Here is a 19,231-nt window from a genome sequence, read left to right as displayed (position 1 = left end):
AGATCAGACCCCTAATTCCTCTCCAGTTGACCTCAAAGCCACGGAATCCAAGGGCCCGTCCGCCAGGTCAATTCTCAGCTCGCTGTCCAGCCCAGAAAATATAGGAATGGCAGAGCAGCCAAAACACCGGTTTAGCAGCACCTAAAAGTAAAAAACCGTTAGTGCGGGAACAGCAACTGGCATTTTAACAGACAACCTGCAAAGGAAATTATCAATGAAGCAGTAGTTCCGGTCTGATATAGCGTGCAAAACAAGCCGAACGCCAGCGGCCAATACGCTGAATAACTTCATTGGGCAATCCCGTCCGGGCTGCCTCCGTTGCAGCCCCAATCCTAAAGGAATGAGTGCCAAACTCCAATGGAGAAAAAACCCAAGGACCTGAGGCATTTGCGAAAAACCGACAGGAACTTGGAATCTCGTCATAGGGGAACCATCTTCATGAACTAGGAAGGAAAATTCCCCATGGCGGACCGCCATATAATTATGAACAAATCTAACGGGGCACACTGGTCCGGATATGGAAAATAAGGGAATCCAGCAGCCCTTACCGGATTTGTCAGTCTTGGATTCACGTATGCGAATACATAAACCCACATTACTCAAAATAACATCGTCATGCCAGAACGGAGGATGTCACCAACGGCATCAACTGCAGTCCAGCAGGTCCCACATGCTGGATGGGCACGAGAGTCCCTCTGCTTGGGCATGAGGGTAAAGGTGTCGGAATTTCTGAAAGTCAAAACAGGACAAGGAATCAGTTATCATGTTACATGTACCCAGAACATAGCGAGCTTTTAACCAAATGTTGAGCTCCAAACATTTAAAAACCAAAAATCTCAGCAGCTTGATAACAGGCAGGGACGACGAAGTCAGGTGATTAATCGCGTGGACCACACTCGAGTTATCCGAGCAAAATAAAAATCGCCTATTCTGAATAGCAGGGCCCCGCATAGACACAGCTGCCACAATGGGGAACAACTCAAGGAGCGTTATATCGGAAATGAAACCGTTGGTATGCCAGGGGGGAGGCCAATGCTCCGCGCACCCTTGGTCTTTAAAAATAACGCCAAAACCCAACGACCCAGATGTTTCAGAAAAAGTGGTAGCTCTGTATTGGACACAAAACTGTCTTGAAAACAAGTGCGACCGTTGTACCTGGAAAGAAATTCTTCCCACACGGCCAAATCCTCACGCAAGCGGGAGGTAATCCGGATACGATGATGAGGGAGCCGAACACCTGTTGTAGCCAGTGAGAGCCTGCGGGAAAAAAAATTCTGCCCATTGGCATGACCCGACAGGCAAATACTAAGAGGCCCAGCAACGATTGCATCTGACGTAGGGTCACACTCCGTACAGCGCAGAACCCTTATATCATGGACAGCAGCTTCGACACCTTGTCATCTGGAAGCCGGAAGACCATTACGTTTGAATCGATCTCGATACCTAGAAAAGACAGGACTGGAGAAGAACCGATAGTTTTGTCCTCAGACAACGGAACGCCAAATCTGGCCATGCGGGTGCAGAACGTATCCAATAAGACTTGACAATGGGAGGAGCCTTGAGGGCCCACAAACAGGAAGTCGTCAAGATAATGAATGACAGATTGGGAACGGGATTCAACCTTAACCGCACACTCCAAAAACGAACTGAATAATTCAAAATAGAAACATGAGATTGAGCATCCCATAGGAAGGCAAGTGTCAAAGTAATAATAACCATCTACGAAGCAACCGAGTAAATGGTAACAATCCGGGTGGACCGGCAGGAGGCGGAAAGCCGCCTCAATATCTGACTTGGCCATGAGCGCACCCGGACCGGCTTTCCTGACTAACTCAATGGCTCTGTCGAAAGATACATAAGTCACCGACGCCTCACACTCGAGTATACCGTCATTAACGGAAGAACCGCTAGGGTGAGATAGGTGGTGTATCAAACGGAATTTTCCAGGCTCTTTTTTTTTTTTTTTTTTTTTTTTTTTGGTATGACTCCAAGGGGGGGGGACACCCGCAAGTTGGAAAATGGTGGTGAAAGGAAAGGGCCTTCAATTCCGCCTTTAGTTAACTCAGTTTTAAGCTTGTCTAGCAGGACGTCATGGAATTCATGCGCGGACTTAAGATTCTGAGCAAAAAGAGGGAGTCTGGTAAAGTTGAAGGGGATGAAGAACCCGAAACTGAATCCAAAGCGCAACTGCGCGGCAGCCTCTTTATTGGGGTAACGATCGAGCCACGGCCCCATCACGGCTACGCTCACCGGGGTCTTTATGGTCGGACGGAGTTGACGACGATTTAGCTGGCAATTTTGGAGAAGAGCACTTGACTGCAGCATGTGTGCCTCCACAATTGGAGCATTCATGTTTATATCTGCAGAGACCGAAGAATCGGCAGTGACCCTCATTGAACAACCAGCACGTGCCGGGTCTACGCACGGCCACTGAACTGGAACCGGCGGAGTTGCCAGAGGCCGCAGACGGAAAGGGGGTTTTTGGTGTCATCATGAAATGCAACCATGAGTCCGTAGCTTTTACTCCCCAACCTAAATGGGGTTGGAGTGCTAAACGGCGCCGAAAGTCTTCATCATAGCGCCACCAGGCCGAGCCGCCATGTGCTTTGAAAGAGTTATAAATTGAATCGGCATATATAAAGAGCTCAGAACAACGCTCGGGGTGCTTTTGACCCATAACGCAACCCATGACAAAAAAGGCTTGCAGCCAATTGTTAATTGTTTTCGCGACTCTGGGTTTCCTCTCAAAAGGCCGATCAGCGGACCGCCGCTCTTTGTCAATCGTGGATTGTTCAGTGGATACCAGAGACCAAATGTCAATGTAGTCGTTGGCCCATATTTTATTAATAGTCTCGGTATCAAGGTGCGAACTCAAGGGGGAAATACTACAAAAAAAAACGTGTCCCTATGTATATCCGCACGGGGAGGGGGGTCGGGTCTCTTTTCAGGTTGCCGGCCAAATAATAAAGGGTTAACTAATATCTTATTACCCGGGGTATTAATATGTGCTAGCAATGTTTGTAATGACATAGCCGTTGTATCAGGCCCTGCCCAAGCCCCCGAATAATTGTACTCACCGACAGCAGGAGGATCTGTAGGATTAAGCGGTATCTGTGGAGCAGCTGAAACGTGCGCCTGGTCTATATATGTCTCGGCATCCCTCTGGCGGCTGGTTCTGTGTCGAGAGGGCCTACCAGACACTCCAGACTCATCAAACGACTCCGCCGTTGTTGAAGGCGAACGCCATCTTGAGGACCGTGAACGATGACGTCGGCGAGAGGACCTGGACCATCGCGTAGAATAGCCGGTATGTCAATCATGATCCCTATCGTAGCGACTACGCCTATAAGGACTTTGGCAATGCGAAGAGGCTGAGGAGGCAGCAGAGCGGTTACCGCGCCCACGGCGTCGCCGACCGTGGGCCGTGCTTCCAGCACCCGCTGCATAATCCACCCAGGGGGCAGATTGAGTAGGAGGGGGCTGGGGTATGTTCTGCGCTGTGGGAGGCAAGGCCATCATTGCTTGTGCTGCAGGAGGCAAAGCCATCGCCGCAGGTGCTGCAGGAGGCAAAGCCATCGCCGCAGGTGCTGCAGGAGGCAAAGCCATCGCCGCAGGTGCTGCAGGAGGCAAAGCCATCGCCGCAGGTGCTGCAGGAGGCAAAGCCATCGCCGCAGGTGCTGCAGGAGGCAAAGCCATCGCCGCAGGTGCTGCAGGAGGCAAAGCCATCCCCGCAGGTGCTGCAGGAGGAGGCAAAGCCATCACCGCAGGTGCTGCAGGAGGCAAAGCCATCACCGCAGATGCTGCAGGGGGCCAACGCATCACCGCAGGTGCTGCAGGAGGAGGCAAAGCCATCACCGCAGGTGCTGCAGGAGGCAAAGCCATCACCGCAGGTGCTGCAGGAGGCCAAGCCATCACTGCAGCCATAGCAGGATGAGCAGCCCATCCCCCCTTGATTGTTAATGATTTGTGGCAGTGTTTGGGGTGCTACATTTGTGGCTTCTGCCACAGATCCCACCCTGCATACTTCTGAGGCATTGCAGGGCGTGAGGGAAGGGTAAGAAACTGCCACTGTGGGCATTAATTGTGCAGCACACTCCTCTGCTGAGGAGGAGGAGGAGCTGCTGCGGCTGTTATGGCCTCCCATAGCTAAGGGAATAGGCCTTACAGGAGGTGGAGGAAGTGCAGAGCGCTGCAGCGTTTGTGGGACAGCAGACGGAAGCAGAGCAGGGAGCAATGGTGTTAAAGCTGGCAGCGCCGCTTTGCCTGCAGGACAGGTAAGGCTTGCGGCCGCTGCATGTGTTGGAGCTGGGTGGGTGGGCGGGGCTTCACATGAGGGACGTGAACGCGCGCGTCCCGAGCGCGAGGCGCGCACACGCCCCCCGCGCTGAGACGCTCCTGCAGAGGGGCTCAGACGCTCCGGAGGGCGGATTGCACGGGCAGGCCGCCTGCCGACCGGTTGTAGTGTCTGTGCCTCAGGAGGGGGGGGGACGCTGCTCACCTAGAATTGCAGCAAGCCATGCGTCCCCTTCCCTCCTGATCCTGTCCCTGACAGCGTCACCAAGTCTGTCAGTCATCTCTCACCAGCTTAATCCGGTTCTCACGCAGTGAGGAGAGGCTGGAATCAGGAAGAGAGGGACTTTATATAGGGGAAAACTATGGAACTCTGGGAACGATCCCATTGGGCAAAATCTATAAGGGGAGAGGCAAAATCTATAAGGGGAGGGTGTGTTAACTCGGACATGGGACGAATGCTTAACCCTGTACTGCCTGGGCACAGCAGTCAGGGTGCATCCAGTTAATTACTGACATGCCCTATATTTCCTGCAATAAATTCAGCTTACAAGGTTTGTTCCTGATTGTTCCTGAATAAACCCACCATTATTGCCAGTATAATAAACTATAAGACAGTATCTTTTTATAATCCGCTGCCTTCACTCTGCCACTCCTTGGTCTTCATTTTTACCACTGTCTTTACATCTTGTTTTTAGGTTTCTATGGCTTTCTCATCAGAAAAAGGCTCTCCAGGATCCACGGTTGATGTGCTGCTTTCTGCAGATCCCAATTCATTTTGCGCCCTGCGTGTGATCGACTCCAGCCTCCTGATTCTTAATCCCTATGAGCAGTTTTCAGCTGACCGTGTAAGTAGTTGGAGAACTATCTTCAGCTTTGCTCAAGTGGACAAAATTTAATCTTATAGGTTCTGCCTGTCCAGGAATGATCGTCTGTATGTGGTGTAGCCCAATGTTTTGGAACCATAGCTAAGCCTTTTATCTCCATTTTAGGTCTATAACTCTCGTAGGTACTATTACTATGGCTACAATGTGGCTGGATATGACGTTGAGGACCCAGCACCCCCTTGTGAGGATCCAAACAGGCTAATCTTCCACAACGGTAGCTACTACCTGCCTGTGAGCAGCAGCTCCGAAGGTGACTCTTACAACAAGCTTAAGGTTAGTATAAAGCTCTTCTCTATGATGACCTCCCAGAATAGGAGTGCAGAGCTTTCAGTGCTGAGTCCCAGAGGGTATTTCCCTTGTCATATCTTTAAACTTATCAAAAAGTTGGATATTTACTAAAAGGGCCACTTAATATGATGGTTATGGTGGTCTCCTAAAAAGCCACCCCTTGGCTAGGTCCTTCCCAGAGGGATATCTGGCTGGTTTCTGAGAGACTCCTAACAGAGGCTCCATGGACTTTTTTTGATTTGCAAGTCCCAGAAAGACATTAACTGCTTCACACCCTGACTGTCACAGGCGGTAACGACAACCCATTGGCGCCCAATGATCATATCATATAGGTGCGCCAATGGGTGGTGGGAATGAGTGATGACGGATTTGTCTGGTTAATAACCACGTGGATATGATAGTGTGGTGTGTGTCACAGGCTCGCGCACTGAGCCCGCATCAAAGGCAGGGGCACGATGTAACAATCATATTGTGAAGAGTTAAAAATTACATGATCCGAAGTACAGCATTAGAAAAGCAAAATCATTTCAGATTGTAATGGATTTGCTTTTGTTTTTGTTATTTTTTGTGGTGTTGGATCTGAAAATTTTATCTTAGTTTATGATTTGTCTTTATTTTTTCCAAAAGTATGTTTTGGTTTTTTTTTTTTTTTTTTTTTTTTTTTAAATCTAGATTAAAGGTAATCTGTCAGGTTTTTGCAATGTAAGATGAAGCAAGGATTAAGACAAAGTTCAAGCATGCCTGTGTTGTCACTGTCCTATATATTTTTTTTTTTTTTTTTTTTTTTTATTGATTTGCTATGTTTAAGCAGCAGGACCCTTATTACAGGAAGGAACACACACACACACACACACACACACACACACACACACACACACACGTGTTGTGATTTGACATCTCACTGGGCTCATCTGCATGCCTAAATCTCAAAAATTCGATTATCAGAATGGCTGCAGCCAGTAATCTAAGTGATACATCACTGGATTCAGGTTCTGTCTCTACATCATGCTGCTCTCAGATGAGGAAGCAGAAACCTGGCAGATTCCCTTTAATCTACACCACAACTGTAAAATGAAACTTTTTTTTTTTTTTTCTCACTTTTCAGTCAGTTGGTCTGCTTGTTGGAACAAGTCTCAGACTAAGAAAACCTGAAGTCTGTGACAAGAATCCTCAATCGCCACAAATTGCTGTTCCAATGGCAAGAGAAAATCTTGGTAAATAGAAATATTAATATTGCATTTGTATTAGAACTATTTGTATTTGCAAATATTAAGTTCATCTAATGCTTGGAGTACTATTCCAGTATTCGTCACGGCACAAAAAAAAAACTCGGGTTCCCCATTGACGTGCATACGGTTTGTTATTCGTGACTAAGGGGTACTTTGCACGCTGCGACATCGCTAGCCGATGCTAGCGATGCCGAGCGCGATAGTCCCCGCCCCCGTCGCACATGCGATATCTTGTGATGGCTGCCGTAGCGAACATTATCGCTACAGCAGCTTCACATGCACTCACCTGCCCTGCGAAGTCGCTCTGGCCGGCGACCCGCCTCCTTCCTAAGTGATGTCATAGCGACGTCACACGGCAGGCGGCCAATAGAAGCGGAGCGGCAGAGATGAGCGGGACTTAAACATCCCGCCCACCTCCTTTCTTCCGCATAGCCGGTGGAGGCAGGTAAGGAGATGTTCCTCGCTCCTGCGGCTTCACACAGCGATGTGTGCTGCCACAGGAACGACGAACATCGTATCTCCCATTGGTTCGACATTATGAAAATGACCGACGCTACACAGATCACCGATTTTCGACGCTTTTGCGATTGATCGGCGCATCTAGGCTTTACACGTTGCGACGTCGTTACAGGCACCAGATGTGCGTCACTTTCGATTTGACCCCGACGATATCGCAGTAGCGATGTCGCAACGTGCAAAGTACCCCTAATACAGGAATAGTACTTTAAGATTTATGAATAGTCCCATCACAAATATTTTCTGTTCGCCCATCATGACTTGTATTCTTAATCTTTGTAATTTCACGTACTAATACACTTCTCCTCTTGTCGCAGTTGGTGGTGGTGCTGTTGCTAAATTTGCCAGCTTAGATGCAAGTCCAGATAACATACAAAAAACACCAAAAAACTGAGCTGAAACAATGTTCAGTAAACATGCAACATTAAGCATGTGAATTGCAGCCTTAAGACTAGAAAAAAAACAAAGAGAAAAATTGCATGAAAAATACTTTTTACCTTTTTGCAAAAATGTATACACTATTTTTCATGCAATTTTTCTCTTTGTTTTTTTTCTAGTCTTAAGGCTGCAATTCACATGCTTAATGTTGCATGTTTACTGAACATTGTTTCAGCTCAGTTTTTTGGTGTTTTTTGTATGTTATCTTGCTTTGTTGCAAGTTGGGGGCGCAGCCCTCCTAGTACTGAGACTGGACAGCTAATTGCGTCTCACTTTGCTGTGTATTTAATCTGGGACACAGCTGACCACTTGCCACCATTCATATTGGAGGTTTGACATGACACAAGTCAGGTATTGATAATGTTTTTAACTTCAGTAGGTTAGGGACTGTCTCAGATGGGTACACCTTGACGAGGTGAGACAGCTTTTTACCTTTTTGCAAAAATGTATACACTAAGTACCCTGTTATTAAGCACTTGCAATTTATTTATTTATAGTCAGGGTATTTTTCATGCAATTTTTCTCTTTGGTTTTTTTTTAGATGCAAGTCCAGCAGGCTCTTGCAGAAGTGCAACCATTGAATCTGTCAGAACCGACTTCTCTGAAACTTTCCTATGGGTTATGGTTCCTCTTGAGTAAGCATCTAGGTCTACTCTCAATGTTAGCTGGCAACGGTATTAAAGTATTCTGGCAACTATGTTGGAAATTGTGATGACGTTTGGCCATTTTTGGTGAACCTGTCAAGAGGACTTCATTGTATCTGGTTGTTTCTTTGGTGTTGTTCAGTCCCTGCTGTTAGAAATGTTCCTTATTTAATTTTTTTTTCTTTAGCACCGAAGGCCGTGCTACTTTATCAGAAACTGTTCCAGATACAATCACAAAATGGCAAGGAACTGCTTTCTGTACTTCTGAAGAAACCGGTTTTGGAATGACGAGATACTCCGCTAACTACACAGCGTTCCTTCCATTCTTCATGGAGCTTTCCCTACCGTATTCTTTTATTCGAGGCGAAACCTTGGTTCTCACCGGTGTTGTACGCAATTACATGGAACAGTGTGTCAAGGTGCGAACCATTTTTTCTTTGTCGCTCCATTGGGAGACCCAGACAATTGGGTGTATAGCTATTGCCTCTGGAGGCCACACAAAGTATTACACTTAAAAGTGTAAGGCCCCTCCCCTTCTGGCTATACACCCCCAGTGGGATCACTGGCTCACCAGTTTTGTGCTTTGTGCGAAGGAGGCAACACATCCACGCATAGCTCCACTTTTTAGTCAGCAGCAGCTGCTGACTATGTCGGATGGAAGAAAAGAGGGCCCATACTAAGGGCTCCCAGCATGCTCCCTTCTCACCCCACTGTATGTCGGAGGTGTTTGTAAGGTTGAGGTACCCATTGCGGGTACGGCGGCAGGAGCCCACATGCTGATTCCTTCCCCATCCCTTTTTACAGGGCTCTGGGTGAAGTGGGATTTACCGGTCTCCAGGCACTGAGACCGTGCTCCATCTACAGCCCCTGGAGAAGATGCTGGATGGAGCGGAGTACATCAGGGACATGGCCCTGATTCCTCAAGGTACTCTGTGTCCCCGTGCATTTGGCGCTCACACCGCAGCATGCTGGGTGTTGTAGTGCGCCGGGGGACATCAGCGCTGCGGCGCCTGTGCCATGGCCTCATTCAGCTTCGCTGAAGCAGGCTCACTTATGGGAATTGGTCGCGCCGGCCGCTGGGACTGCGGCGCGGCTGGCACTTGTAGTGCGCCGGGGACTTCAGCGCGGCCTGCGCTTTTACGGCGGCCGCGCTGATAACTAGAGTCCCCGGCTTTTGCGGCCTACTTCCGTTCGTTCCCGCCCCCAGACCTGCCAGTCAGGAGAGGGGCGGGACGCTGGCCACTTCTTGGAATCGGTCGCGCCGGCCGCTGGCAGCGGCGCGGCTGGCACTTGTGGTGCGCCGGGGACTTCAGCGCGGCCCGCGCTTTTACGGCGGCCGCGCTGATAACTAGAGTCCCCGGCTTTTGCGGCCTGCTTCCGTTCGTTCCCGCCCCCAGACCTGCCAGTCAGGAGAGGGGCGGGACGCTGGCCACTTCTAGGAATCGGTCGCGCCGGCCGCTGGGACTGCGGCGCGGCTGGCACTTGTGGTGCGCCGGGGACTTCAGCGCGGCCCGCGCTTTTACGGCGGCCGCGCTGTTAACTCGAGTCCCCGGCTTCTGGGCCTAGTCTCCCTTCGTTACCGCCCACAGCCCTGACAGTCAGGGTAGGGGCGTGACGCTGCATAGAGCAGAGCTGAGAGCTGGAGTATGTTTTGCATACTCCACCCCTCTCACTGTGTGCACTGTGAATCCGGATTCCCGCACTTTCTCAGGCACGCCCACGGCTTCCTTCTCTACAAGGACGCCGGCAGCCATTAGTGTCAGTTTCTGTACGATACAGAGACAAGTGTGGAAGACCCTGGCATTCTGATAGTCACACAATCGCTGCAACAGGCGTTAAGCAGCACCTGTGGTGCTGACCCCACTAGTGCAGAAGTGCACTTATAGATATGCTTGTACTATATACATTGCACTGTTTGGTCGCACGTTGTATATACCCTCCTGGATTATGCGGAGGAGTTATCAGCATATTCTCTGTGTAAAACAAAGGTGCAGAACCACATGTTTTTCTATACAGCTGGTACAGCATGTACGGCTATACGGCCGGCAGGTTACATAGACTCCCATTGTATGCACTAATGGCCAGGGGATGAGGACGGTGTCTGCAGTATTTACTGACAGTTTTTCTGAGACTATGGCTATGATACTAGAAGCCTAGCAGTCCGGTCATGTCTCTCACAATATGGGCACTGTTGAATCATTGATCCATGGCCCCCCTCAGTGTGAATAACTAACAGCTCCGGGAATGTCACACGCATCCCAGAGTCACGGCTCTGCACGGACGTCAGTCCCAGACAGCCTAAGCGGGCTCACTATGAGCGGCCTTGGTTTCATCAGGGTCCTAGCAGAAGGACTCGCTGTGTAATGAGGCGGAAGTAGCGGCTCAGGATTCTGATCCTGAGACCGCTCTCAATCTGGATACACCTGATCGTGACGCCATAGTAAATAATCTTATAGCGTCCATCTATAGAATGTGGGTTATTTCTCACAGCTCCTCCAGGGGAGGAGTCAGCTTCACGTATTTTTCTGGACCACTCTGCCTTCAGAGAGGCAGTCCAGGAACACCACGCTTATCCAGATATGCGCTTCTCCAAACGGCTTAGGATACACGTTATCCCTGTCCCCTGACTTGGTCAAGGACTGGACCCAGTGTCCCGAGCGGCATCCTCCAATCTCCAGGCTTGTAGCTAGATCCATAGTTGCAGTGGGAGATGGAACTGCAAACTCAAAGATGCCACTGACAGACAGATGGATCTCTGGTCGAAAGCCATCTATGAGGCTGTCGGCGCACCGTTGGCTCCGGCATTCTCTCCCTTGGGGCACTCCAAGCTATTTCAGCTTGTCTTACACAGATTGACACGGTTACACGTACATCTGTGCCGCAGGTGGCATCCTTAACCTCTCAAATGTCTGCATTTGTTTCTTACGCGATTCAGGTTGTCCTGGACTCTGCGAACTGTGCGGCGGTAGCCTCCGCTACTCCGTGTTTTTAAGCAGAGCCTGGTCTGCTCGTTAAGTGAATGGAAGGCAGATTCTGCTTCCAAAAAAGGTTGCCTAACCAGTTGCCTTTTTCTGCTGACCGACTGTTTGGTGAGCGTTGGATGTAACCATTAAACAGTCCAGGGGTAAGGATTCATCCTTTCCTCAGCCCGGACACAACAAACCCCAACAGAGCAAGAGGCAGTCGGGGTTTTCGGCCTTTTCGAGGCTCGGGCAGGTCCCATTTTTCCTCGTCCAATGTGGACTCAAAAGGATCAGAGGAGCTAAGATTCTTAGCGGGCTCAGTCACGCCCAAAAAAGCGACAGTCTGAAAACCCGCTTCCAAGGCGGCTTCCTCATGACTTGCGGCCTCGGTCGGTAGCAGGCTCTCCCGCCTTGGCGATATTTAGCTGCCATAGGTCAATGACCATTGAGTGTGAGACATTCTGTCTCACGGGTACAGGATAGAGCTCACTTCTCGTCCTCCAACTCGATTCTTCAGAATTTCTCCACCTCCCGGCCGGGCCGCTGCTCTTCTGCAAACAGGGTGCACTCTATAGGCAGAAAGAGTGATGACCCCCGTTCCTCTTCAGGAACAAGGTCACGGTTTTTACCCCAAATTCTTTGCGGTACCTATAACAACGGGCCGTTCCGTCCCGTTCTGGATCTAAAAATGCTCAGCAAGCTCGTGGACACCAGGCGGTTCCGGATGGAATCCCTCCGCCATGTCATCGCCTCAAGGTCCCAAGGATATTTCCTAGCATCATTAGGCATCAAGGATGCTTATCCACACGTGCCGATTGATCCAGAGCACTAGCGTTTCTACGCTTCGTTATAGGAGACGAACACCTTCTGTTCGTAGCTCTACCTTCCGGCTAGCGACAGTCCAACTGGTCTTCGCCAAGGTCAGGGCAGCAGTAGTCACAGTCCTGCACTCTCAGGGTCACTCTGTGGTCCCGTATTTAGACGATCTACTTGTCAAGGCACTCTCTTAGGAAACATGCCAACACTGCCCGAACGTTGCGCTGGAGACTCTCTAGAGTTTTGGGTGGATCATCAACTTTTTAAAGTCAGATCCGACCCCGACCCTATCGATAACATATCTAGGCATAGAGTTTCTTACTCTCTCAGCGATAGTGAAGCTTCCGCTAGACAAACAGCATTCACTACGGGCTGCAAGCTCTTCTTTAAGAACCAGTCGCACACATTGAGACGCCTCATGCACTTCCTACGTAAGATGGTAGCAATGGAGGCAGTTCCTTTCGCGCAGTTTTACTGCGTCCACTACAATGGGACATTCTCCGCCAATGGGACGAGGAGTCGACGTCCCTCAACAGAGTCGTCGTTCTTTCTCAGGCGGCCAAGGAATCTCTACGGTGGTGGCTTCTTCCCACCTCTTGGTCAAAAGGAAGGTCCTTCCTATCCCCATCCTGGGCGATAGTTACGACAGACGCGAGTCTATCAGGGTGGGGAGCAGTTTTTCTCCACTACAGCGCTCAGGGTACGTGGACTCAGCAAGAGTCCACCCTTCAGATCAATGTTCTTGAACACAGAGCAGTGTATCTTGCCCTACAAACCTTCCAACAGCGGCTGGAAAGCAAGCATATCCGACTTCAGTCGGACAGCTCCACAGCGGTGGCATACAACAACCACCAAGGAAGAACGCGCAACCGGCAAGCCTTCCAGGAAGTCCGGCAGGTTCTAATGTGGGTGGAAGACACGGCATCCACCATATCCACAATTCACATCCCAAGTGTGGAAACTAGGAAGCTGACTTCCTAAGTCGCTGAGGTGTGGCCGAAAGAGTATGGTCTCCTCACCCGGACGGGTTTCAGGAGATCTGGCGCCGCTGACAGAGGCCGGACGTCGATCTAATGGCGTCACGGCACAACAACAATGTGCCAGCTTCATGGCACGGTTTCACAATCATCGAGCTCTGGCGGCAAACGCCTTAGTTCAGCATTGGTCGCAGTTCCAGCTACCTTAGGTGCCACCTCTGGCATTGTTGCCCAGAGTACTGCGCTAGATCAAGACCGACTGCGGCCGCGCCATCCTCGTCGCTACAAATTGGCCGAGGATGTTGTGGTACTCGGTTCTGTGGTGCCTCACGGTAGGCTAACCGGAGGCACTACCAGACCAATCAGACTGGCTGTCTCAAGGGCCATTCTTCCATTTGAATTCTACGGCCCTCAACCGGATGGTGTGGCATTGAGTCCTGGAACCTAGTGTCGTCAGGATTACCTCAGGACGTGGTTGCCACCATGAGACAGGCTAGCATACCAACGTCCGCCAAGATTGACCACAGGACGTGGAAGATGTTCTTATCTCGGTGCTCGGCGCAGGGTGTTTCTCCCTGGCCGGTTGCATCGTCTATGTTTCCTTCCTTCCTGCAATCTAGGTAGGAAAATGGGTTGTCGCTCAGTTCCCTTTAGGGACAAGTCTCAGCGCTATCTGTATTTTTTCAGAAACGACGACTTCCTCAGGTACGCACGTTCCTACGGGGAGTTGTCTTCTCAGCACTCCGTACAAGCGGCCGTTAGAGCCCTGAGATCTGAACAAGGTTCTAATTGCTCTCCAGATGCCGCCTTTCGAGCCTTTGAAGGATGTCTCCCTTCCCGCTTTTCACGGGAAGTGGCCTTCTAGTAACGGTCTCGTCTCTAAGGAGAGTTTCCGAGCTAGCAACGCTCTCATACAAACTCCCTTCCTGGTCCTTCACCAGGACAGGGTAGTTCTGCGTCCGGTTCCGGAATTTCTCCCTAAGGTGGTATCCCACTTTCATATCAATCAGGATATCACCTCACCTTCTTTGTGTCCTCGTCCAGTCCATCAATTTCAGAAAGATTTGCATCTGTTGGTTCTGGTGAGAGCACTCAGGTTCTACTTCCCGCATGGCGCTCCTGCGCCACCCGGATGCACTCTTTGTCCTTGTCGCTGGTCGGCGTAAACAGTCGCAAGCTTCCAAATCCACCCTTGCTCGGGGGATCGAGGAACCAATTCTTGAAACCTACAGTTCTACTGGGCTTCTGGTTCTCTCAAGGCCGAAGGCCCATTCTACCAGAGCCGTGGGTGCATCCTGGGCATTACGGCACCAGGCTACGGCTCAGCAGGTGTGTCAGGCACCCACCTGGTCGAGTCTACTTACTTTTACCAGGCATTATCAGATGCATACCTACGCTTCGGCAGACGCCAGCCTAGGTAGATAAGTCATTCAGGCGGCGGTTGGCCACCTGTAGGAGAGGGCCGTTTGACGGCCCTATCATGAGGTATTCTTTTACCCACCCAGGGATTGCTTTTGGACATCCCAATTGTCTGGGTCTCCCAATGGAGCGACAAAGAAGAAGGGAATTTTGTTTACTTACCGTAAATTCCTTTTCTTCTAGCTCCAATTGGGAGACCCAGCACCCGCCCTGTTTTCTCTGGGTTTTTCTGTTTTTTCGGGTACACATGTTGTTCATGTGGTATGGTTCAGTTCTCCGATGTTTCCTCGGATTGAATTGGTCTTTAAACCAGTTATTGGCTTTCCTCCTTCTTGCTTTGGCACTAAAACTGGTGAGCCAGTGATCCCACTGGGGGTGTATAGCCAGAAGGGGAGGGGCCTTACACTTTTAAGTGTAATACTTTGTGTGGCCTCCAGAGGCAATAGCTATACACCCAATTGTCTGGGTCTCCCAATTGGAGCTAGAAGAAAAGGAATTTACGGTAAGTAAACAAAATTCCCTTCTTCTTTTGTAAGTTAACCCATTGTTTTCGAACACTGGCGTCTTCTACAAATTTTGTATCACTTGGAAACCAATCTGGATTACGAGTCATTATAAATTCAGACCCCAGTCGTGTATCTTTGTGCTGTTGTGGTTATATAGTTCAAAGGGATATACTGGATTTTCCAGATTATAAGATGTACTTATCCTCCCAAAAACGAAGGGAAATGAAGGGTGCGTCTTGCAATCCAAACAAAGCTTACTGGAAGGTGGTGGAAAGGGGTCCCAGGAGGCAGGGGCAATGCTGAGGCTGGCTCTGCGCTCTGAAGATGTCGGCCGTCCAGGCTTCAAATAATTGTTGGGTGTGTGCAAATGAGATCTTGGCTTATTGATCCAATAGCTCAATCTGCGCATGCGCCATTTCTTTGAAGCCTGCACCACTAATCTCTTCAGAGCCAGCCTCTGCCTGGATATTTCCAACCTTGCAGCACCCAGTGACCATCTGGGACACCCACCGCAGCATCGGCGGCCTGGTTCACCACGGATTATAAGGCGGAGGTGCGTCTTATAATCCGGTGCATCTTGCAGACCAAAAACTATGGTGTTCTGTATCACTTATTTACTTTGCTGCCTCTTTAGGTCCAAGTGACTCTAGAAAACACCAATGAATTTACTGCTGAACTGAAGAATGGTGAGCAGGGAGCCTGCATTTGTGCCGACGGTAGAGCCTCCTACACCTGGGAAGTACAAGCCAATATTATTGGTAAGAACCATCCATGTACATGCGCCATCCTACATGATCTCTTAATTCTGCGTTTAATGGTGTTTCTGTCTCCCCCCCTCCTTACAGGCCAGCTCAGTTTTACAGCATCTGCCGCGACCACTCACATTGGCACAACTTGTGATGGACCAAATGACCCTGACCAACCTCCACGCAAGGACACCGTTGTACAACCTGTTATCGTGGAGGTGAGTCCTTTTTTTATAAGTGATAGATTTTTGACCATTTTGGCGTGGTGTGGAATCTTGTCCAAAGCTACAATGCAAGAAAATGTGAATGGGGTTTAAAGGGACTCTGTCAGCACAGAATGACTGTTCAAACCAAGCACAGATGCTTGGTGCATTATGGTGCGGCTAAACATTTAAACCAACCTACTTGTTTTCCAGCTTTTTTTTTTTTTTTTTGCTCTTTATAGCGAGAGCTGTCAAGAGGGATATCTGGTCAAGGAGTAGTAAAATGTTTGCAATAACTGTAGAAAGACATGAGCCACACATCCAAAAATCATACTATGATCCAATGCCACGAGGCAAAAATTTATATAACATGAGGATCTTGGTTTAACATTTGATTAAACAATATGAAGCCACTGCCACATCATGAGTAGGTCCCTTTCATATCTTAAGCCTTAAAGGTGCGGCACAGTGCGCCAACCACTACCGCAGAGACTGCACCAGCAAGGCGGGTGACCGGGTGCCTAACGCCCATGCTTCAAGGCTGAGCACCCATGACTTCAGGCCACACACTCAACTGCCACATGGCAGCAACACCCTGTGACAGTATCTGGCTGACTCTCCTTCCACAAGCCTGTGCCATGACTTACCAAGCGTTTGTACTTGGTTTGCAAAGTCATTCTGTGCATAGTCTCATTAAAGTGAAGCAAGAAAAATGGACACATTTTGTCCAGTGCCCACGTCTGCAGGCCGCGGTTATCAGATTGAGGAATGTGAATGGCATCCCTGAGGAATTTGTGTACGTAGATGTGGTCAGGTACACTCATTTATCGAATACTGGTTTCCTATGATGTATAGGTCTCCCTTTTGTGTGATCCCTTATATATTCCCATTTATAGATTGGTTATAGATGGGCTTTTAAGTTAATTGCATCTGCACAAAATCTATATTTGTTCCTTCCACCGGACAAGCTGAGGTCTTGTGGTATAGTCAGAGGACCTGTTGAGGCGAATGGGTGAAATGGGATGTATTGTTGTGGAGAAAGAATGGAGACGCAACACATGTTGTGATGTATGACTTAAATCTAACTTGCATGGCTCCCGAGGTTAGACAGCGTCCTCTATCTCAGCAATGCTAGAGATGCCCTCTGTCATAGGACGCGGAGGAATCCTGTGTGGACGCGGCCATGTACGTTTGGTCTGGTAAGAGGAACCGTGTGGTTGGTTGACACAGGAGGTGTTTCAGCAGATGATGGCGGGCACTTGGCTATATCAGCCGCGTGTATAGGCGCAGCACACAATGCAAATACACGGAGACATATCTGTGCCACAAGTAAACTGTGCCCCTGAAAATCAGTTGGTGGGGCATTTGGTCTAGCGTCCTGATGTGTCTCACTATCACAAATGAGATGAAACGTGTTGAGGCAGGAGACTAGTTTATAGGTAGACCATTGTCACCTAGGTCTCGCAGTCCAGAATATGCTAGGAAATACAGGAAAATGTGTGGTGTTGTAAAGTGCCAGGGATGGGCAGTCGTGGGCGAGGATCGTGGTCCTCACCCCACCCCGGCACTGGGAGAAGCCTAGTGTGTGGAGGTGGTACCTTTCTGCAGCTGCACTTCCGGGTCTTCACCCAGCTTCTCAGGATCTGTCACTATCGGCCTCGTACGCCGTAGTGTCAAACGAGTCAACCACTAGTTAAGACTGTCATAATTTTACTGAACAGTTGTTTGCAGACAGTTTCATTTCTGTGGCAGACTTTTCTTAATTTGCAAACTTTTTTTTTTTTTCATACCGAACCCAGCTCTGCAGTGTCTGCCACTAAGGGGCTATTTTCTCTTTTCCAGAACAAGGGATGCCTGCCACCTCCATATTGGAATTATGCCTCACTGCTTAAGTGCTCACTCCACTGCATCCTCCTCCTTTTCTCCTTCTTCCTCCTTCTTCCTCCTTCTTTCTTCTGCCTGACACCTCCACACCACCCAACTCTACTCCGCTGGACCCGACCCTCCAGGTCCTTTCACTTGTCTGTCCTGATCTGGCTTGTACCAGGAAGCTTTTTCTAGATCTCCTCTGTGCTGGGGGCTGCCCTCCTGTTTTTAACCCCCTGCCATCCTGTCACTCCAGCTCTACATTCCCTTACATTGAGGGACCCTGGACCTAGTGACACCTGATGGTGGCCGGCCAAATGGCACAGGAGAGAAACCCATAACCGTACAGTAAATCACTCACATTTCACTAAAATACACCAATTTATCATAACTTCACTTGTACGGTAACACTCAGGGGCGGCCGGGCACTGCACACCCTTAGTGTTTAGTAGCAATATTCTGACAGAGCACAGGTATAGCATTACAGGTCAGAATATATGGACCAATGTGAACTATTTTGAAATATCCACACATTATACACTACATACACTAATACATTTAGACACTAGTCACTTTAAAAGGAGGGTATGTATGATTTGGTGACTATAAGCTGCGGCCATCACCAGTGGGCTCTTGTATACAGTATTCCAGAATACTGTATACAAGAGCCCAGGCCGCTGTGTGGAATGTAAAAATGACTAATACTCACCAGCGGGGCAGTACAGACTGGTTGGATGGGTCTCCAGTACTGGTGCCTCCTCTTTCGGCCATCTTTGAAGCTTGGTGCATGATGCGTCCTACGTCATCCAGTTGCCGGCATTGAGGTTCCGCACAGGCGCACTACAATACTATGATCTGCCCTGCTCAGGACAGAGCAAAGTGCACCTGCACAGGATCTCTGTGCCGGTGAGTGTGGATGACTTGGGACATGTCATGCACCCCGGCTACAGAAGGACCAAGATGGCTGAAAGAGGAGGCACCGCACACAGAACTGAGACATACATTTGACCAGTCTGCACCGCCCCTTAGGTGAGTATGAAGTGATTATGTTCTACACCGCGGCCTGGGCTCTCATATACAGTATTCTAGACCTCAGTTTGGTGACTGATTAAGCGAATATATTCACACAAGACCATTTGTCACTCTTTGAAAGTTACCTTATTCCATTTTTTTTTTTAGCCTGAAGGGATCCCTCAGGAACGAACTTCAAGCAATCTAGTCTTTGTGAAAAGTAAGTGGCTTCTCTCAAACATTCCTTCAAAAACTTCTATTTTTTTTTTTTTTGGACAGGAGTTAATTTACTTTTTGTTTTTCTTAGACGAGAATGTTCAAGTACCGATCCGTATTGCGCTTCCTGAAAATGTGGTCCCTGACGCTAGCACCGCCCACGTGACTGCTGCGGGTGAGTATTTCCCTAACGCTTCACTGGGGGACACCAGAAGA

General features: G+C 49.3%; 1 protein-coding gene across 1 annotated transcript in view; it reads left to right on the top strand.

Annotated features, from left to right (window-relative positions):
• LOC142310729 (ovostatin-like) overlaps positions 1 to 19,231 on the top strand; it is a 67,306-nt gene that overhangs the window by 31,810 nt on the left and 16,265 nt on the right. Inside the window, exons 15-23 of the mRNA XM_075348355.1 lie at positions 4,989 to 5,138; positions 5,283 to 5,450; positions 6,571 to 6,679; positions 8,190 to 8,283; positions 8,480 to 8,711; positions 15,608 to 15,731; positions 15,819 to 15,937; positions 18,968 to 19,019; positions 19,107 to 19,190. Of these exons, the coding sequence (XP_075204470.1) occupies positions 4,989 to 5,138; positions 5,283 to 5,450; positions 6,571 to 6,679; positions 8,190 to 8,283; positions 8,480 to 8,711; positions 15,608 to 15,731; positions 15,819 to 15,937; positions 18,968 to 19,019; positions 19,107 to 19,190 (1,132 nt within the window). The remainder of the gene's footprint in view (positions 1 to 4,988; positions 5,139 to 5,282; positions 5,451 to 6,570; positions 6,680 to 8,189; positions 8,284 to 8,479; positions 8,712 to 15,607; positions 15,732 to 15,818; positions 15,938 to 18,967; positions 19,020 to 19,106; positions 19,191 to 19,231) is intronic.

This window comes from Anomaloglossus baeobatrachus, chromosome 5, assembly GCF_048569485.1.
Source record: "Anomaloglossus baeobatrachus isolate aAnoBae1 chromosome 5, aAnoBae1.hap1, whole genome shotgun sequence".
NCBI classification, from domain to species: domain Eukaryota; kingdom Metazoa; phylum Chordata; class Amphibia; order Anura; family Aromobatidae; genus Anomaloglossus; species Anomaloglossus baeobatrachus.
This window is presented reverse-complemented; position numbering and strand designations above follow the sequence as displayed.